The sequence below is a fragment of the Rhinolophus sinicus genome, linkage group LG09, assembly GCF_036562045.2.
Source record: "Rhinolophus sinicus isolate RSC01 linkage group LG09, ASM3656204v1, whole genome shotgun sequence".
Taxonomy (NCBI): domain Eukaryota; kingdom Metazoa; phylum Chordata; class Mammalia; order Chiroptera; family Rhinolophidae; genus Rhinolophus; species Rhinolophus sinicus.
In genome coordinates, this window is record NC_133758.1 from 58,581,921 (window position 1) to 58,599,617 (window position 17,697).

The 17,697-nt window shown below is 40.1% G+C and overlaps 1 protein-coding gene across 4 annotated transcripts in view; it reads left to right on the top strand.

Annotated features, from left to right (window-relative positions):
* Positions 1-17,697, top strand: part of EEFSEC (eukaryotic elongation factor, selenocysteine-tRNA specific) — a 292,225-nt gene that overhangs the window by 122,064 nt on the left and 152,464 nt on the right. For all 4 annotated transcript variants that reach the window (XR_012498843.1, XM_074340481.1, XM_074340480.1 and 1 more), the window contains exon 3: positions 15,166-15,262. Coding sequence is in view for 3 of the 4 variants with exons in the window: in XM_074340481.1 (XP_074196582.1) it covers positions 15,166-15,262 (97 nt within the window). In the remaining variant the exon portion in view is untranslated. The remainder of the gene's footprint in view (positions 1-15,165; positions 15,263-17,697) is intronic.

Consider the following 17,697-nt stretch of genomic DNA (forward strand, 5'->3'; position numbering starts at 1 on the left):
TAAACTTAGCAAGAGTAGAAGTGAAATCAGGGACTTGTTAGTCCAAATTTATGGGGATAATGCCATGAAGAAAACAACAGTGTACAAATGGATTAAATGTTTTTCTGAAGGGAGACAACGTTCCACTGATGAAGAGAGGTCACAGTGGCCAGTAATGAGCAGAACTGATGAAAGCGTTGCAAAAATTCATCGAATTGTGCATCAAAATCCTTGGCTGACTGAGAAGCATAGCAGAACAAGTAGACATCAATAGAGAAACTGTTAGGAAAATCTTAACTAAAAATCTTGGCATGAGAAAGGTGTGTGCAAAAATCGTCCTGAAGGAGCTCACCGATGAACAAAAGCAAAGGAGAAGCGAAGTTTGCCAGGACCTTTTGGAGAGGCAAGATGATGTTTTGGGTCATGTTATCACTGGTGATGAAACATGGGTGTACCAATACGACCCTGAAACAAAATGTCCAAGAGCACAATGGAAGTCAGCCAATTCTCCACAACCAAAAAAGTCCTGTCAGTCCAAATCAAGAGTCAAAACGATGTTGCTAACCTTTTCTGATATCAGAGGGATTATTCATTATGAATTTTTACTACTTGAACAGTTAACCAAGTTTACTATTTGGAAGTGCTGAAAAGGCTGTGTGAAAAAGTTAGATGAAAACAACCTGCACTTTCCCCAAATTTCATGGCTCTTGCATCATGACAATATACCAGCTCACACGGCACTGTCTGTGAGGGAGTTTTAGCCAGTAAACAAATAACTGTATTGGAACACCCTCCCTACTCACCTGACCTGGCCAATCAATGACTTCTGTCTTTACCCGAAGATAAAGGAAGTATTGAAAGGAAAACATTTTGATGACATTCAGGACATCAAGCATAACACGATGACAGCTCTGATGGCCGTTCCAGAAAAAGAGTTCCAAAATTGCTTTGAAGGGTAGACTACATGCTGGCATTGGTGCATAGCTTCCCAAGGGAAGTACTTCCAAGGTGACCATAGTAATATTCAGCAATGAGGTATGTAGCACTTTTTCTAGGATGAATTCATGAACGTAATTGTCAGACCTCGTTTTTGGTCAAATGAGTTTTGACAAGGGGGCCAAGACCATTCATGGGAGAAGGACAGTCTTTGAACAAATGGAGCTGGGTCAAATACACATGCAAATAAATAAAGTTGGACAATTATCTAACACCATATACGAAAGTTAGTGCAGAAAACTAAATGTAAGACCTAGAACTATAAAACTCACAGAAGAAAATATCAGGCAAAAACTTCATGACATTGGATTTGGCAATGATTTAGATATATCAAAAGTGCAGGCAACAAAAAAAAAATTGGACTTTACGAACATTTAAAAATTTATGCATCGGGGTGGCCAGTTAGCTCAGTTGGTTAGAGCGTGGTGCTAGTAGCACCAAGGTTGCTAGTTCGATCCCGACATGTGCCAGTGTGAGCTGCGCCCTCTTTAAAAAAAAAAAAAAAAAAAGAAGGAAAAAAAAATCAAAAAGTATCAATAGAGAAAAAAGGCAACCAACCCATAGAATGGGAGAAAATGTTTATAAATCGTATCTGATAATCAGAATACACAGAGAACTCCTTAAAACTGAAAAACAACAAAAAAAACTAATGACGTAATTTTGAAACAGGAAGATCTTAAATAGACATTTTTCCAATGAATATATACAAATGACCAAAACTGCCAGCATCACTAAGCATTAGGAAAATGTAAATCAATAGGACAGTGAGATACCACCTCACACCCATTTGGATGGCTACTATCAAAAAACAAGAAAATAACAGTGTTTGTGGAGAGGTGGAGAAATTGGAACTCTTCTGCACTGTTGATAGGAATGTAAAATGGTGCAGCCACCATGGATAACAGTGTAGAGATTCCTCAAAAAATTAAAAATAGAATTACCATGCAGGTATTCCACTGCTAGGTATTTACCCAAAAGAATTGAAAACAGGGTCCTCAAGAAATATTTGTACATCCATGTTCATAGTAGCATTATTTACAATAGCCAAAAGTGGAAGCAACTCAGGTGTCCATCAATGGATGAATGGATAAGCAAAATGTGGTCTTATTTAGCCTTAAAAATGGAGGGAATTCTGACACATGCTACAACATGTGTGGGCCTAGAGGACATCTTGCTAAGTGAAATAAGGCAGTCATAAGAAGACAAATAGTGTATCATTCCACTTACATGAGATACTTAGAGTAGCAAAAATCATAGAGATAAAGTGTAGAGTTGTGGTTGCCGGGATTAGAGAGGTGGGAACATGGGGAGTTATTATTGAATGAGTATGGATTTTCAGTTTTACAAGATGAAAAGAGCTATGGTGGTGGATCGTGGTGATGGTTACACAACAGTGTGAATGTAGTTAGTACCAGTGAACTGTACACATAAACATGGTTACGTGTATTTTGACATTATAAAAAAAATTGAAAAAAAGATTCTTGGAGTTATTTGAGGAAGTTAATCCTTCCCAGTTATCCTTAAATCTCTTCTAATGTGGTCAGAAAAATGTATCAACTTGGTGCTGTCATGTTTTCAGCTTCTCCCTGACTTTTTAACCAGGTTCAGAGCCTTCAGCAAGGAATTATATCTAGCTAGAAGTTAAGAGCCTTCTTTTGTATTCTTTGTGTTTATTTTTCAGCTACAGTAGATTTCTTAAAGGGGACTGTGATTGGTTAATTAAAAGTCCCTTAAAACAGAGAATCATAAAAAGTGACACATTGATACCTGAAACAATATTTTAACTTAAAACATATACATGCATATTTACTTAATAATATCAATAATGCAAATTGTTATGGGGGGAACATATAATGTTCTCAGCATTATGCTTCCCCTTCCACATGTTGGCAGTTGGTCTAGGCTCATCTGTGGCATCTTGGCTTTAAGAGCAGTTTTGCATTCTAAATTCAGCCCTGTCTCCTCTTTTTGTTGTTCTTTCGAGGCATGTATGATTTCTGCATCATCTATAATTTCAGTTTTACACAAATTAGAACTCATCATCCATGTTATCATTAATTTGTTTGGTCTGAATTCAGCAAAGTAAACTATGTTCTATATTTTCTTCTTGATTGGAGTTTATGTTTTTAAAAGCTCTTGGGTTTCTTGCTTTGCCAGTAACAAAAAGTTGTAATTTGTGAGTTCCAGTTATAGCACCTTAGGCAGCCATTGTCGTCATCTTGGCTTTTTTTCCTATTCAGGTACATCATGTTGGTTTTGTGTGTGTGTGTGATTGTTTCTCTCAGTAGCATCTTACAAGTTAGAATAGTTCCACTAGTGTTTTAGAAGTGTTCTCCAGGTAAATTTCTTTGAGAAAACCTCATTAAATGACTTTAATTCTGTTGTGAGGTTGTGAGCAGCAGATAGCTTCTCTTTGCTCTGGTACTCATCACAGGGACTCCATGACTTTGTTCCATCTGTCACTTACTGGAAAATGTTCTGCACAGTCCATCTTTTCTTCCAGTATGAGGACACTGACCGGCTCTCTGAGTTTTTCTTTCTGTTTTCACAATTTCCCCTGAAGTCTTTTATGCTTTTCTTGTCCACATCTAATTTAAAACTGGTTTTTAAAGAAATTTGCCTTTACCACATCTTTCTAGAGAATGCAATTTAGTTCTCATAGAAACAGTTACTTTCATATTGTTTCATAATACTAAGTTAAGGTAACACTTAAAATTGGCATTACCAAGTTTATGGCATAACCAGTGTGTCTTGTGTTCAGCATAAAAGTCAGCTGGTGAAGACAAAAGTGCAGGATGTACTAGACTCTTGAGCATGACCTGTAAGCCTGAAGGAATGCTCCGGTGTGGGCATTCAGTGTACCAGGTTTCAGGCACAGGTTGTGTAGAGTGGAGGGAGTGGAGACCATCGGCTAATGGATGTCCTTGAAGTGCCTGCTGATGGGAGGGTTTCTACTATGCCTTTTATTTGTGGCCAGTGATACCGGTTTTCCATTTAGATAGTAATGTAAAATTGTGTTTTATAATAAATGTATTTAAGTAAGAATGTGAATTGTTATTTAAGATGTGAATCAGGTGGTGAACATACTTGACAAGCCTTGCGAAGAGGGTGTAGGACCAATGACCTGTGTTTAGGTAACACTGAAACTGAGGCAAAACAGGACCGAGCAGAGCAACCACAAAGGTTTGTCCTCCCCTTCCGGTTCCAGTAGGTGGGTATCACTGGGCTCCATCTTCTGTTCTTGTGTTTTTGAAAGACCAATGGTGACATATTACAGAGTAGTCATTGTCCCTGCTGAGGGATGGTGGAGGTCATCCTTGGGATGTCCAGCATAGTGGAAAGGACAGAGCTCTGGAATGGTGCTTTGGGGAACAAAGAGAAGAGCTCTGGACTTATTCTGCCTTTTACTTAACATGTGACCCAGTCATTTAACCTCTCTGTGCCTCACTTTCCCTATATCTAAAATGATTATTTTGTTCCTCACTTTATTACTATGAGGATTAAGCGGGGTGATGTCTATGAAAGCATTCAACCCAGTGCCATTTGCATAATGCTCAACTGATGTGAGTGAGTAGAGGAATGATTCTCAGTAGCAGAATGATAACACCTGTTCTTCCTACCTCAGAGGGGTGTTTTAAGGATCCAGTAAATTTATGTCTTTATTTGAAAGTGATAGCAAACTGTAAAACTATTAAGTACTATAATTATAGCTGTCATCATCTTTCTTTCATTGGTTTGAGAACTATACAAGAGGGCAAGGGTTTTTGTTACTATGTTTATAGGATTTAAATATGTTCCCTGATACTTGAAGATTAGCAACTTCCCGAATTCTTATGGATTTGAGAAGAGACATACACCTCTGCCTCTACCCAGGCTGATAGAGCATTGTTCTCATATTCTCAAGGTGGATGGTAAACCCAGAGTTGGCTTTTAATCACAGCCCCACCATTCATTAGCTGTGTGACCCACTTCTGTAAAATGGGAGTAGGAGTAATAACAGCCACCTCACAGAGCTGTGATGAGGAGATAGGAGTGCAAAACCTCTAGCACAGGTGCCGGTACTATAGGTAAATGACCCTATCCCTTTAACTCACTCCCACTGTTTTGGACACTAGACCACACAAAGAGACACTTATGAGAAGTTTTTAGAGTCAGCGGAGGGTAAGGGTGACACTTATTGAAGGAAGCAAAATCCAGAACTAGAAGTGGTGCAGAAATGTCTCCTGAAAATACATTTAATAAATAAATATGTAGAAGATGTTCAATGTTATATGGCTTATTAAGTAAATACAATCTAAAATGAGGTATACAGCATAGGGAAGACAGCAATGGTATTGCAACAGCTACATACAATGTTAGAGGGATAGTAGATTGGGGGGGTATCACTTTGTGAGGGGTGTCAATGTCTATTACATTGGTTTGTACACCTGAAACTAATAATAATTAAGAAGTGAAAAAAATGAGGTATATACTAAAATAATGAGATTTTTTTTTTTTATTAAATTTATTGAGGTGACAATTGTTAGTAAAATTACATAGATTTCAGGTGTACAATTCTGTATTACATCATCTATAAATCCCGTTGTGTGTTCATCACCCAGAGTCAGTTCTCCTTCCATCACCATATATTCGATCCCCCTTACCCTCATCTCCCACCCCCCACCCCCACCCCCCTTACCCTCTGGCAACCACCAAACCATTGTCTGTGTCTATGAGTTTCTGTTTCTCATTTGTTTGTCTTGTTCTTTTGTTGTTTTGGTTTATATACCACATATCAGTGAAATCACATGGTTCTCTGCTTTTTCTGTCTGACTTATTTCGCTCAGCATTACACTCTCAAGATCCATCCATGTTGTCACAAATGTTCCTATATCATCTTTTCTTACTGCGAATAGTATTCCATTGTGTATATATACCACAACTTCTTCATCCATTCATCTATCGAAGGACATTTTGGTTGTTTCCATGTCTTGGCCACTGTAAACAAAGCTGCAATGAACATTGGAGCACACGTGTCTTTATCTCTAAATGTTTTCAGATTTTTTGGGTAGATACCCAGGAGAGGGATTGCTGGGTCATATGGCAATTCTATTCGTAATTTTTTGAGGAACCTCCACACCGCCTTCCATAACGGCTGCACCAGTCTGCATTCCCACCAACAGTGTATGAGGGTTCCTTTTTCTCCACAGCCTCTCCAACATTTGTTACTATTTGTCTTGTTGATGATGGCCATTCTGACTGGGGTGAGGTGATATCTCATTGTGGTTTTGATTTGCATTTCTCTGATGATTAGTGATGTTGAGCATTTTTCATATGTCTATTTGCCATTTGTATGTCCTCTTTGGAGAAATGTCTCTTCAAGTCCTCTGCCCATTTTTCAATTGGGTTGTTTGATTTTTGTTGTTGAGTTGCATGAGTTCCTTGTATGTTCTGGATACTAGCCGCTTATCGGAGGCACTGTTTGCAAAAATCTTCTCCCATTCAGTTGGTGGCCTCTTTATTTTGTCAATGGTTTCTTTTGCTGTGCAGAAGCTTTTAAGTTTCATATAGTCCCATTCGTTTATTTTAGCTTTTACTTCCATTGCCTTTGGAGTCAAATTCATAAAATGCTCTTTGAACCCAAGGTCCATAAGTTTAGTACCTATGTTTTCTTCTATGCAGTTTATTGTGTCAGGTCTTATGCTTAAGTCTTTGATCCATTTTGAATTAACTTTGGTACATGGTGACAAATAGCAGTCCAGTTTCATTCTTTTGCACGTGGCTATCCAATTCTCCCAGCACCATTTATTGAAGAGGCTGTCTTTGCTCCATTGTATGATTGTATGTTTTTAGCTTCTTTGTCAAAAATTATCTGTCCATATTTATGTGGTTTTATTTCTGGGTTCTCAATTCTATTCCATTGGTCTATATGTCTGTTTTTCTGCCAATACCATGCTGTTTTGATTATTGTGGCCCTGTAGTACAAGCCAAAGTCAGGAAGTGTGATACCTCCATTATAGTTCTTTTTTCTTAAGATTGCTTTGGCTATTCGGGGTCTTTTGTGGTTCCAAACAAATCTGATGATTTTTTGTTCTATTTCTTTAAAATATGCCATTGGGATTTTGATGGGGATTGCATTGAATCTGTATATTGCTTTGGGTAATATGGCCATTTTAACTATGTTGATTCTTCCAATCCATGAGCACGGAATGTCTTTCCATTTCTTTGTGTCTTCTTCAATTTCTTTCAGAAAAGTCTTATAGTTTTCAGCATATAGGTCTTTCACATCCTTGGTTAAGTTTATTCCTAGGTATTTTATTCTTTTTGATGCAATTGTAAAAGGAATTGTTTTTTGTATTTCTTTTTCTGAGATTTCATTGTTGGTATATAGGAAGGCAATGGACTTTTGTGCGTTGATTTTGTAGCCAGCAACTTTACTGTATTCGTTGATTGTTTCTAATAGCTTTTTGGTGGAGTCTTTAGGGTTTTCTATATATAGCATCATGTCATCTGCAAAAGTGATAATTTAACTTCTTCATTCCCAATTTGGATGCCTTTTATTTCTTTCTCTTGCCTGATTGCTCTGGCAAGGACTTCCAACACGATGTTGAAAAGCAGAGGTGATAGGGGACAGCCCTGTCGTGTTCCTGAACGTAGAGCAAAGGGCTTCAGTCTTTCTCCATTAATTATGAGATTAGCAGAGGGCTTGTCATATATGGCTTTTATTATGTTAAGGTATTTTCCTTCTATACCTATTTTATTAAGTGTTTTAATCATAAATGGATGTTGTATCTTGTCAAATGCTTTTTCTGCATCAATTGATATAATCATATGATTTTTGTCCTTTATTTTGTTTATATGATGTATCACATTGATGGATTTGCGTATGTTGAACCATCCTTGTGCCCCGGGGATGAACCCCACTTGGTCGTGATGAATAATCTTTTTAATGCATTGTTGTATTCGATTTGCTAGAATTTTATTTAGGATTTTTGCATCGGTATTCATCAGAGATATTGGTCTGTAGTTTTCTTTTTTTGTGCTGTCTTTACCAGGTTTTGGTATCAGGGTAATGTTGGCCTCATAAAATGTGTTGGGGAGTACTGTTTCTTCTTCAATTTTTTGGAAGAGTTTGTGCAGAATTGGTATTAGATCCTCTTTGAAGGTTTGGTAGAATTCACTAGTGAAGCCATCTGGTCCCGGACTTTTGCTTTTGGGAAGGTTTTGGATGACTGATTCAATTTTGTTACTGGTGATCGGTCTGTTTAGATTTTCCAGTTCTTCATGGTTCAGCCTTGGAAGGCTATATGTTTCTAAGAACTTATCCATTTCTTCTAGGTTGTTGAATTTGGTGGCATATAGTCCTTCATAGTATTCTTGGATGATCCTTTGTATTTCTGTGGTGTCCGTGATAACTTCCCCTTTTACGTTTCTGATTTTGTTAATCAGTGTCTTCTCTCTTTTTATCTTAGTAAGTCTAGCCAAGGGTTTGTCAATTTTGTTAATCTTCTCAAAGAACCAGCTCTTTGTCACATTAATTTTTTCTATTGTCTTTCTGTTCTCTATTTCATTTATTTCTGCTCTAATTTTTGTTATTTCCTTTCTTCTGCTGACCTTGGGTTTTACCTGTTCTTCTTTTTCTAGTTCTTTAAGGTGTAACATGAGGTTATTTATTTGGGAATTTTCCTGTTTCTTGAGATAGGCCTGTAATGAGATAAATTTCCCTCTTAAAACTGCTTTCGCTGCATCCCAAAAATTTTGGTAGGATGTATTTTCATTGTCATTTGTTTCTATGTATCTTTTGATCTCTCCTCTAACTTCTTCTTTGACCCAGTCCTTCTTTAAGAGTATGTTGTTTAGTCTCCATGTATTTGTGTTTTTCCACGCTTTCTTTTTACAGTTGATATCCAATTTCAAAGCCTTGTGATCAGAGAATATGCATGGTATGATTTCAATCTTCTTAAATTTGTTGAGACTGATTTTATGTCCCAATATATGGTCTATCCTTGAGAATGTTCCATGTACACTAGAAAAGAATGTGTAGTCTGATGTTTTAGGATGAAGTGCTCTATAAATGTCAATTATGTCCATTTCATCTAATGTGTCATTTAGGGCTACTATTTCGTTATTTATTTTCTGTTTGGATGATCTATCCATAGCTGTCAATGATGTATTTAAGTCCCCTAGTATAATTGTGTTTTGGTCAATTTCTCCCTTTAGTTCTGTTAGTAGTTGCTTGGTGTATTTCGGTGCTCCCTGACTGGGGGCATAAATATTGATGACTGTTATGTCTTCTTGTTTTACAGTCCCTTCACCATTATGAAATGTCCATCTTTGTCTCTTGTTATCTTTTTCACCTTGAAGTCTGTTTCATCTGATATCATTATGGCTACACCTGATTTTCTCTGGGCACCATTTGCTTGGAGTGTCAATTTCCACCCTTTCACTTTGAGTCTATGCTTGTCCTTGTAGCTGAGATGTGTCTCTTGGAGACAGCATATGGTTGGGTTTAGTTTTTGATCCAATCTGCTACTCTGTGCCTTTTTATTGGTGAGTTCAGTCCATTTACATTTAGGGTGATTATTGATATGTGAGGATTTCCTGTCATTCTATCTTTAGTTTTCTGGTAAGGCTGTGTCTCCATTGTTTCTTTGCCTTTTGTTGTTGTCTATTATTTCTGTGTGGTGGTATTCTATGATGTTTCCCTCTGTTTCTTCTTTTATTTCAGTATATATTTCAGTTCTGGATTTTTTTTGAGTGGTTACCCTTAAGTTTATGTAAAAGAAAGTTTGATATTTAGAGTATTCCATTTTCTTCAGCACGCTTACTTTCTCCATTCCCATATTCCGGTTCAGGCCTTTTTCTCCCCCTTTTTGAGTTTTGGTTGCCACAAATTGTCCCTGTTGATGGTGGTCGAATAGCCTCCTTTAGTATTTCTTGTAGTGCAGGTCGTGTATTAGAAAATTCCCTCAGCTTCTGTATGTCTGGAAAGGTCTTTATTCCTCCTTCATATCTAAAGGATATCTTTGCTGGATATATTATTCTTGGCTCATGATTTCTCTCTTTCAATAGTTTGAATATTTGGTTCCACTCCTCCCTGGCTTGTAGAGTTTCTGCTGAAAAATCTGATGATAATCTAATGGGCTTTCCTTTGTAAGTTACCGTCTTCTTTTCCCTGGCTGCCTTGAGGATTCTTTCTTTGTCGTTGATTTTAGACAGCTTCAGTACAATGTGCCTTGGAGAAGGCCTGTTGGGATTGAGGTAACTAGGTGTTCTATTTGCTTCTTGGATTCGAGGGTCCAGTTCTGTCCACAAATTTGGGAAGTTCTCATCGACGATTTGTTTGAATATATTCTCTGTTCCCTTCTCTCTTTCTTCTCCTTGTGGTATGCCCATTATTATATTGCTCTTTCTGATGGAGTCAGAAAGTTCTTGTAAAGTTCTTTCATTTCTTTTAAGTCTCAAGTCTCTTTCTTCTTCTATCTGTGTCATTTCCAGGTTTCTATCTTCGATGTCACTGATTCTTTCCTCCATCTGGTCAACTCTACTACCTAAGCTGGTTATTTCATTCTTAATTTCTTCTATTGAGTTCTTAATCTCCAGAAATTCTATTTGGTTCTTTTTTAAAATTTCAATCTCTTTCGTAAAATGCTCATACTGTTCTTTAATTGAGTTTCTGAGTTCATTTAACTGCCTATCTGTGTTTTCTTGTATCTCGTTGAGTTTTTTCAGAACTGCAGCCTTGAATTCTCTGTCATTTAAGTCACATATTTCTGTATCTTTAAGTGCCTTTTCTGGAGATTTTTCACTTTCTTTCTGAGCTATCTTGTTGCCTTGGTTACTCATGGCGATTACTGGTTTACTATTTCTCTTCCTAGACATCTACAGGAGTGACTTCTGCAACAAGTTGATAGGAAGAGGTCTTTCTTTTGTTCAGCAGTTCTGTTTACTCCTGCAGGGATCCGCCCAGATAGGTGGGGCCAGGGGCGGGGTGAGCTGTGAGAGGTGGCCCAGAGCAATGGCGGCGACCACCACCACAGCCGGTCCTGCTTCCACAGCTCTCTTCCCTTTGCCGGAACTAGTTGGGCTGTGGATTTGTGTTTGTGGGCCACAGTTCTCAAATATAGCAAATTTTCTGTTGTTTTGATCTGACACTGCTACTGTTTCGCTTCTAGCACGGGACAGGTGGGGGCGGGGCGAGCTCTGGGAGGGGAGGGAGGGGGCGGCTAGTCTCAGTGCCTAAGGCTCCGTTCTCTGCTCGGCAGTGCGGGCTTAAACCACCGTTTTCAGCCTTTTTCCCTCAGTCTTTTCTCCGAGGTCTCTGCCGTGAGCGTTGGGTTCAGCCGTGTTATATGCTGTCCCCTCAGCCCTGTGGAGCCCTGGCGGAGCCCTAGCAGTCCGAGTTCTTCCCTCTCCCGCAGCTGCGGTAGTTCCGGGAAGCAGCGAGCTCGGCGCACTGAGCTGTCTGAGTCCTGCGCCCGCGGAGCTGCGTCTCCTCTCACTTCTCCCTTTCCTCCTCCCCCCGCTCACGCGCGCGAATCTCCCACCTGTAGGTGATTTCAGTCGGTAGTGGGCCTCTTCGTCTTGCCTGTCTGCTGTGCAGGGAGTCCTTTGTGGAGTTTTTGTTGTTCAGTTCTTTGTAAATTCCAGGGGAGCTTTACAGAGGCTCACCTCACTCCGCCATTTTTCCGGAAGTAAAATAATGAGATTTTGATGTGTGGTGTAATAGGCATCTCAGATACTCCTTGTGGTGAAAATGGTGGCAAACTTTTTAATATATTTGTTTAAATTGAGATATGATTCATATACCATAAAATTCACCCTTTTAATGTGTACAGTTATACAACACACCACTATCTAATTCAGAAACGCTGTACCCATAAACTATTAGGTTGGTGCAAAAGTAATTGTGGTTTAAAAAGTTAGAAATAATTGCAATAACCGTGATTACTTTTGCCCCAACCTAATTGTTGCTCCCTATTCTCCCCGCCCTGCCCCACTCAGCCCTGGGAACCATGAATCTTTTTTCTGTCTCATTGGATACAATATGTGACCTTTTGTATCTGGTTTCTTTCACTTTTTCACTTAGCATCAATGGACACTTGGGCTATTTGCACCTTTTTGCTTCTGTGAATAGTGTTGCTGTGAATATAGATGTGTTTGAGTATCTGCTTTCCATGTTTTTGGATATACACTTAGGAAATTATGGGTCGTGTTTAATTTTGTGTTCTTCATTTTTAAAGCATATTTTTTTGCTGGATATACAATTCTTGGTTGCCTTTTTTTTTTTTTTTTTTTTTAACTTTTAACACTTTGAATTTGTTATCCCATTACCTTCTGGCTGCTGTGTTTTCTGATAAGAAATCAGCTCTTGATCTTATTGAGGATGCCTTGTACATAAATGAGTTACTTCTCTCTTGCTTCTTTCAAGATTCTCTTTGTCTTTGTCTTTTGAGAGTTTGATTGTAATGTGTCTAGATATGGATCTCTGAGTTTTTATTTGGAGATTTTTGAGCTTTTTGGATGTACAGGTTAATATTTTTCATCAAATTTGAGGAGTTTTTGAAGTTTATTCAGATATTCTTTCTGCCCCTATCTCTCCTTCCTTTCTGGAATTCTCATCATGCATATATTGACATGCTTGATGATGTCTCACATATTTTTGAGGCTCTGTTCAGTTTTCTTCTTTCTTTGTTTTTCTCAGGGTGGATCATCTTAATTAACCTGTCTTCAAGTTTGTTGATTCTTTTACCTGCTCAAATATGCTATTGAGCTCTTCTAGTGGATTTTTCATTTCATTTATTGGATTTTTAAACTCCGAATTTCTATTTTGTTCTTTTTTTATAATTTCTAGCTTTTTACATTCTGCATTTGGTAAAACATTATCCTTATTCTTTCCTTTTATTAGACATAGTTTTCTTTATTTCTCCGAAAAGCTGATTTAAAGTTTTTGTATAGTAGGTCTTCTTCAGGAAGGGTTTCTGTTAACCTTTTTGTGTGTGTATGGGCCATACTCTTCTTTCTTTGCATTTATTGTGATTTTCGTTGATAATGGCATTTAAATAATGTAGTATGGCATTTCTGGAAATCAGATTCTCATCTTCCCCCACCCTTCTATAGTTTGTTGTTATTATTTGCTTAGTGACTTTTGAGGAATAATTCTGTAAAGTCATATTTGACCACTGAAGTCTCTGTTCGGTTAGCTTAGTTGTCAATTAATGATTCAACAGAAATTTCCTTAAATGCCTGGAACCAGTATGTCTCCCGATCTTTATTTACCAAGGGTCTCTGTGCATGCTGAGCCATGCTTTCAACACTCAGACAGGTAGTTGACAACTCTGCCTTAGCTTTCACTTCCTGCTTGCATAGAACTTCAAGGTCAGCCAGAGCTGAGAGTTTAGGGCTTTGCCATGTCTTTTTTCATCATGCACAGTGCCTTGGGCATGCCCATGGCCCTATGCCTGCAAATGTCCTTCTAGATTCCCAGGAATAGGTCAGAGCTTTTACAGGCCTCTCATGGAAGCCTCCCACCCAGATTTTTCTTCAAGTTTTTTGGTTAGCCTGTTGTTTGCCAAACTGTTATCCTCTGCCTCAGGCAGATATTAAACAATTGCCTCTGATTATTTTCAACAAATGCCCCCTAAGGAAAAGGCTGTTTGCACTGGGCAAGCTCCAAAGCAGGTCAAATAAAGATAGCCCGGCAAGTGGGGTCTTCCAGGGAACTGCCAGATAGGAAAAATAATGACAGTTCTCAGAGAGAGTGGCTTTGATGAAATTCGGATTGATTCTGTACCCTTTAGTGGCCATTAGCTTGCTGGTTTCCACTGATTGTAGATGATGGCTAGTAAGGCTACAGTAGAGTTGGGGAGGGTTGAATGGGAATAAGGAAAGTTAAAATGCCACAAAGCTCTCTTATTTGTACTGAGATTCAGCTGTTTTCCTTGAGTAAACATCCTACAAATTGCTACAAGCCTTTGGTTAATTTCTAGAGTTCTAAAAAAGTTTATTCTGATAATTTTGCCAGTGTTCTTACTGCTTTATGGAGGAGAGGCTTTTTGAATGTCTTTACCATTTTCCTGATTTTTCAATATATGTTGAGTCTTAGACTTATACCCCATGAATTTATCCCAAAGCAAAGCAAAAAAAAAAAAAAAAAGTGATGTCAACTGACATGTTTATCACACTGTTATTTTATAATGGTGAGAAACTTAAAATGTTCTAAACGAGTAACAGTAGTGGGGAAATCACGTAAATTCTGGGTCACACTATTATGCAGCTGTTAAAAATAAAAGAGGAGGTCTGGGGAGGTGGGACGTAACATAGAAGTTGTGAGCCTTGGTTTTAGGGTCTGGTGGCCTGGGTTGGAGTTTGGCTCTGGGATTTATAGCCAATAACTTGGAGCAAATTAATTCTGCTCTCTAAGCCTAAGTTTCTCATCTGTAAAATGGTGACAGTTCCATAATGTTGTAAGGTGTCAATGAACGTGTCTAAGGTATATGCTTGGCTCAGCCAAATGATTTGTTATCATTGCTGTTGCTATCATTCAACAGAAAATTCTTTATGATATAATGGTAAATAAACTAGGATATGAAATTGTGTGCATACTATATTCAAAACATGACAAATATAATCCCTTGGCAATGCATTGAAAAGCCAAGGTTGAAAGAAAGCTCATGACAATGACGGGAATATGGGTTGTATATTTCCCCCTTTTTTTTTTCCAATGGAAAAGACAAATAAATCTCAGAAGAAAAAAGGCTCTCTGGGAAGGTCCCGCGAGGAATGGCTTCCATGAGACTGGGATGGTGGAGATGCTGTCCCACGTGCATCTTCAGGGACTTTTGGACACCAGTATTTCCTGAGTCTCTGCAGGAGGCTGGGAGGTATTTAAGGAGTATTAAAGACCATTAAGGGATCTTTTATTCAGAGGCCTGGGGCCCAGGGTTTACTGCTGCCTCCTCAGGAAGAGTTCCGAAAGTGGAGGTTAAAATCCAGGAGCCCCCTTTTAAATTCTGTTGTTCAGTATAAGGCATTTTCCTTTGGGGCCTCCATTTCTTCATCTGCCAAGTGGAGTATGATTGCACTCTCTTCCTAGGTGCTTCTGAAAGGAGGAGAGGAGAGAACACCCATCATGCTTGGTGGACTGCCAGGTGTGCTCTGTGTCCGTGCTGATGATCTCTCTAACTGGTTGGACTTATTTTTCTGTTCCAGATTCCAAGGTGCACCGATTATACCTGTGGCGGCCAAGCCTGGAGGACCAGAGGCCTCTGAAACGGAAGCTCCACAAGGCATCTCAGAGCTCATTGAGGTACTATCAGCTTGAATCCAGGTTGGTCTCTGGCCCCAGCTCTGCTCAGGCAGGTTCCTTTCTGTCCTGCTCAGCCTGAGAGAGAAAGAGAGAGGCAGCCCCAGCAAGAGGACTCAGGTGGTTCCTTTAAACTACCTCCCACACACCTTAATGCAACCTCCCTCAGAAAGTCAACCCTAAACAGAACTGAAGGCCTCTACCCTTCTAAGCCTTTCTTTTTCCAATTTCTTTTTTTTTTTTTTTTGGTCAAACACTTCTATTCACACAGAGCAGCTCCTGCCAGTCTGGAACTCTGAGATCATGGGATCCGTTCCAGTCCTTCAGATTGTACCAGCCTCTCCAGTGTGTCCCACCTGGGCTGGGAGGTAGTGAGGCAGGGGAAGGAGATGGGCCCAGCAGCAGGGGAAGTGCAGCTTTGCCCATGTAGTTTCCACCAAAGCAATGTAGGCTTCGTCTTCTGCAGCCGTGGGCCTGAGGCCCAGGCCATTCCTCCAGGCCAGGTAGTAGTAAATGCAGACAGGGAGCCCAGCCATCCACAGGATGCCCAAGGCAGCCACTGGGCAGGATGGAGGTGGGTGGGGTGGTGGTGATGCTTCTGTGGAAATGGCAGCGAGACTGGGCACTACAGTGTCCCTTTACTGAGCACTTGGGGCCGCTCAGAGGTCAAGAGTGGCAAGGTGCATCAACTTTGGGGCTGGATGGCGAGTTGCAGTGCTGGCCCTACCACCTGCTGTCTCGCTGACTGTAGGCATATGACCTGCTCTCTGTTGCCTCAGTTCTCTCACTTACAAAGTAAGGAAGATAATAGCACCACTTCCCTTGTGGAGTTGGTGTGAGAGTAAATGAGTTAATATGTATAATGTACTCTGAACAATGCTATATCAGAATTTACTGTGATGGTGAGGTTGATTATCACATACCAGACACTGTACTAAGTTCTTCACATTAACGTTCACAATGACACTGGGAGGCTTAAATTATTTATCTTCATTTTTGTGTGAGATCCAGAGAGGTTAAATAACTTGCCCAAGCTCTTACAACGAGTATGTGGTAAAGCTAGGATTCAGACCCTAGTCGGTTGTGAATGGGCTTTGGGGCCCGCCTGCACCTGGATCCACAGAGCCAAGATCAGGTGTGACTGTGTGTGCTCCCACTGTTTCTGGGATTACACGGTGCTGATCTTGCTGACTTAGCAAAGCCAATATTTTCTGAGGAAGGCTTTTGTTACTTGTTCATCAGCTCCAGGGAGCACTGGTCTGGGAGCCTAGGACAGTTGTGTTTGTTAAACCAAAATCCACAAAAATGCTGCTATGAAAGATGTTTATATATTCCTTTTAAAAGCCTCTGTATAAATGTCAGGCCAAGCCTATTTTGAATCCCTTGTCTTTTTCCAAAAGAATTATTATCACAAGAATAAGAGTTTGGAACATTCACTACTGAATACTTTTTTTTGACAGCCTATTCCTTAACTAAGTCAGAAAGAAGCAAAACAAAAGGAATCATGCAGTCTTTATTTTCATTTGTTTAATGGTAATTAGCTCTGACACCATTTCCGAGCACATAGATGGCGTGAGGAAAATGGACTGGTTGAGGTTGAAGTGTGTGGGAAGAGTCAGCAGAGAAGGAAAAGCAGCACTGGCCCTTTGCAGACATTAGATTGTCCCCCTGCCTCTGCCAGGGGCTTGGAGAAGTGCCCTTCACCCCTCCTGCCCTCCCAAACAGATAGCTGCCTCAGGGAACAGCCCTGGTCTCCCCAACTCCAGTTTTGCTTCAGTCACTTGTCCTCTCAGGCCAGATGCCAGCTGCTGGAGATACTTGGAAGTACTCAGAGCCCTGGGTGGGCAGACAAATAAACAGATGATCACAATAGCATATTAACTGTGGTGACGCGGGATGGGGATGCAGCCGTGCAATGAGGACAGCAAAGCTTTTCCATAGGCGATGTCGCCTGCCTGCTCTCCTGGGAAAAGGGTGAGGCTAAGCAGGCTGATGATCTTACAGGCCTGCCAGCAGCTGGTGCCTGGTGCAGGAGGACACATGACGGGAAACTAGGCCTCTGCGGTACTTAGAGGCTAGATATAATGAATCTTAAATTCTGCAGGCATCAAGAGGCTGGAAACGCATGTGAGGCTGGGGAGCGACATGACCAAGGGTGTCTTGTGGCAGGCTTCCTCTACTGCAGTATAGGCGAGGGCTTAGAGGCCTGGCCTATTAGGAGACTATTGCAGTAATTCCAACAAGAGAGAGGGTGGATATGGCTTCTCCAAGTACCCTTTTCCTTTATACTGAGGGAAGGAACTGAGAGCGTGGCAGAAGTTTGGAGTATAGTGAGGGAGTTGTTCATTTCAGATATTCTGAGCTAGCTGGCCTGGGCACCGTCACACCCTCTGCCCTCTACTGCCCTGCCCCATCCAGAGTGTGGCACCAGCATCTCT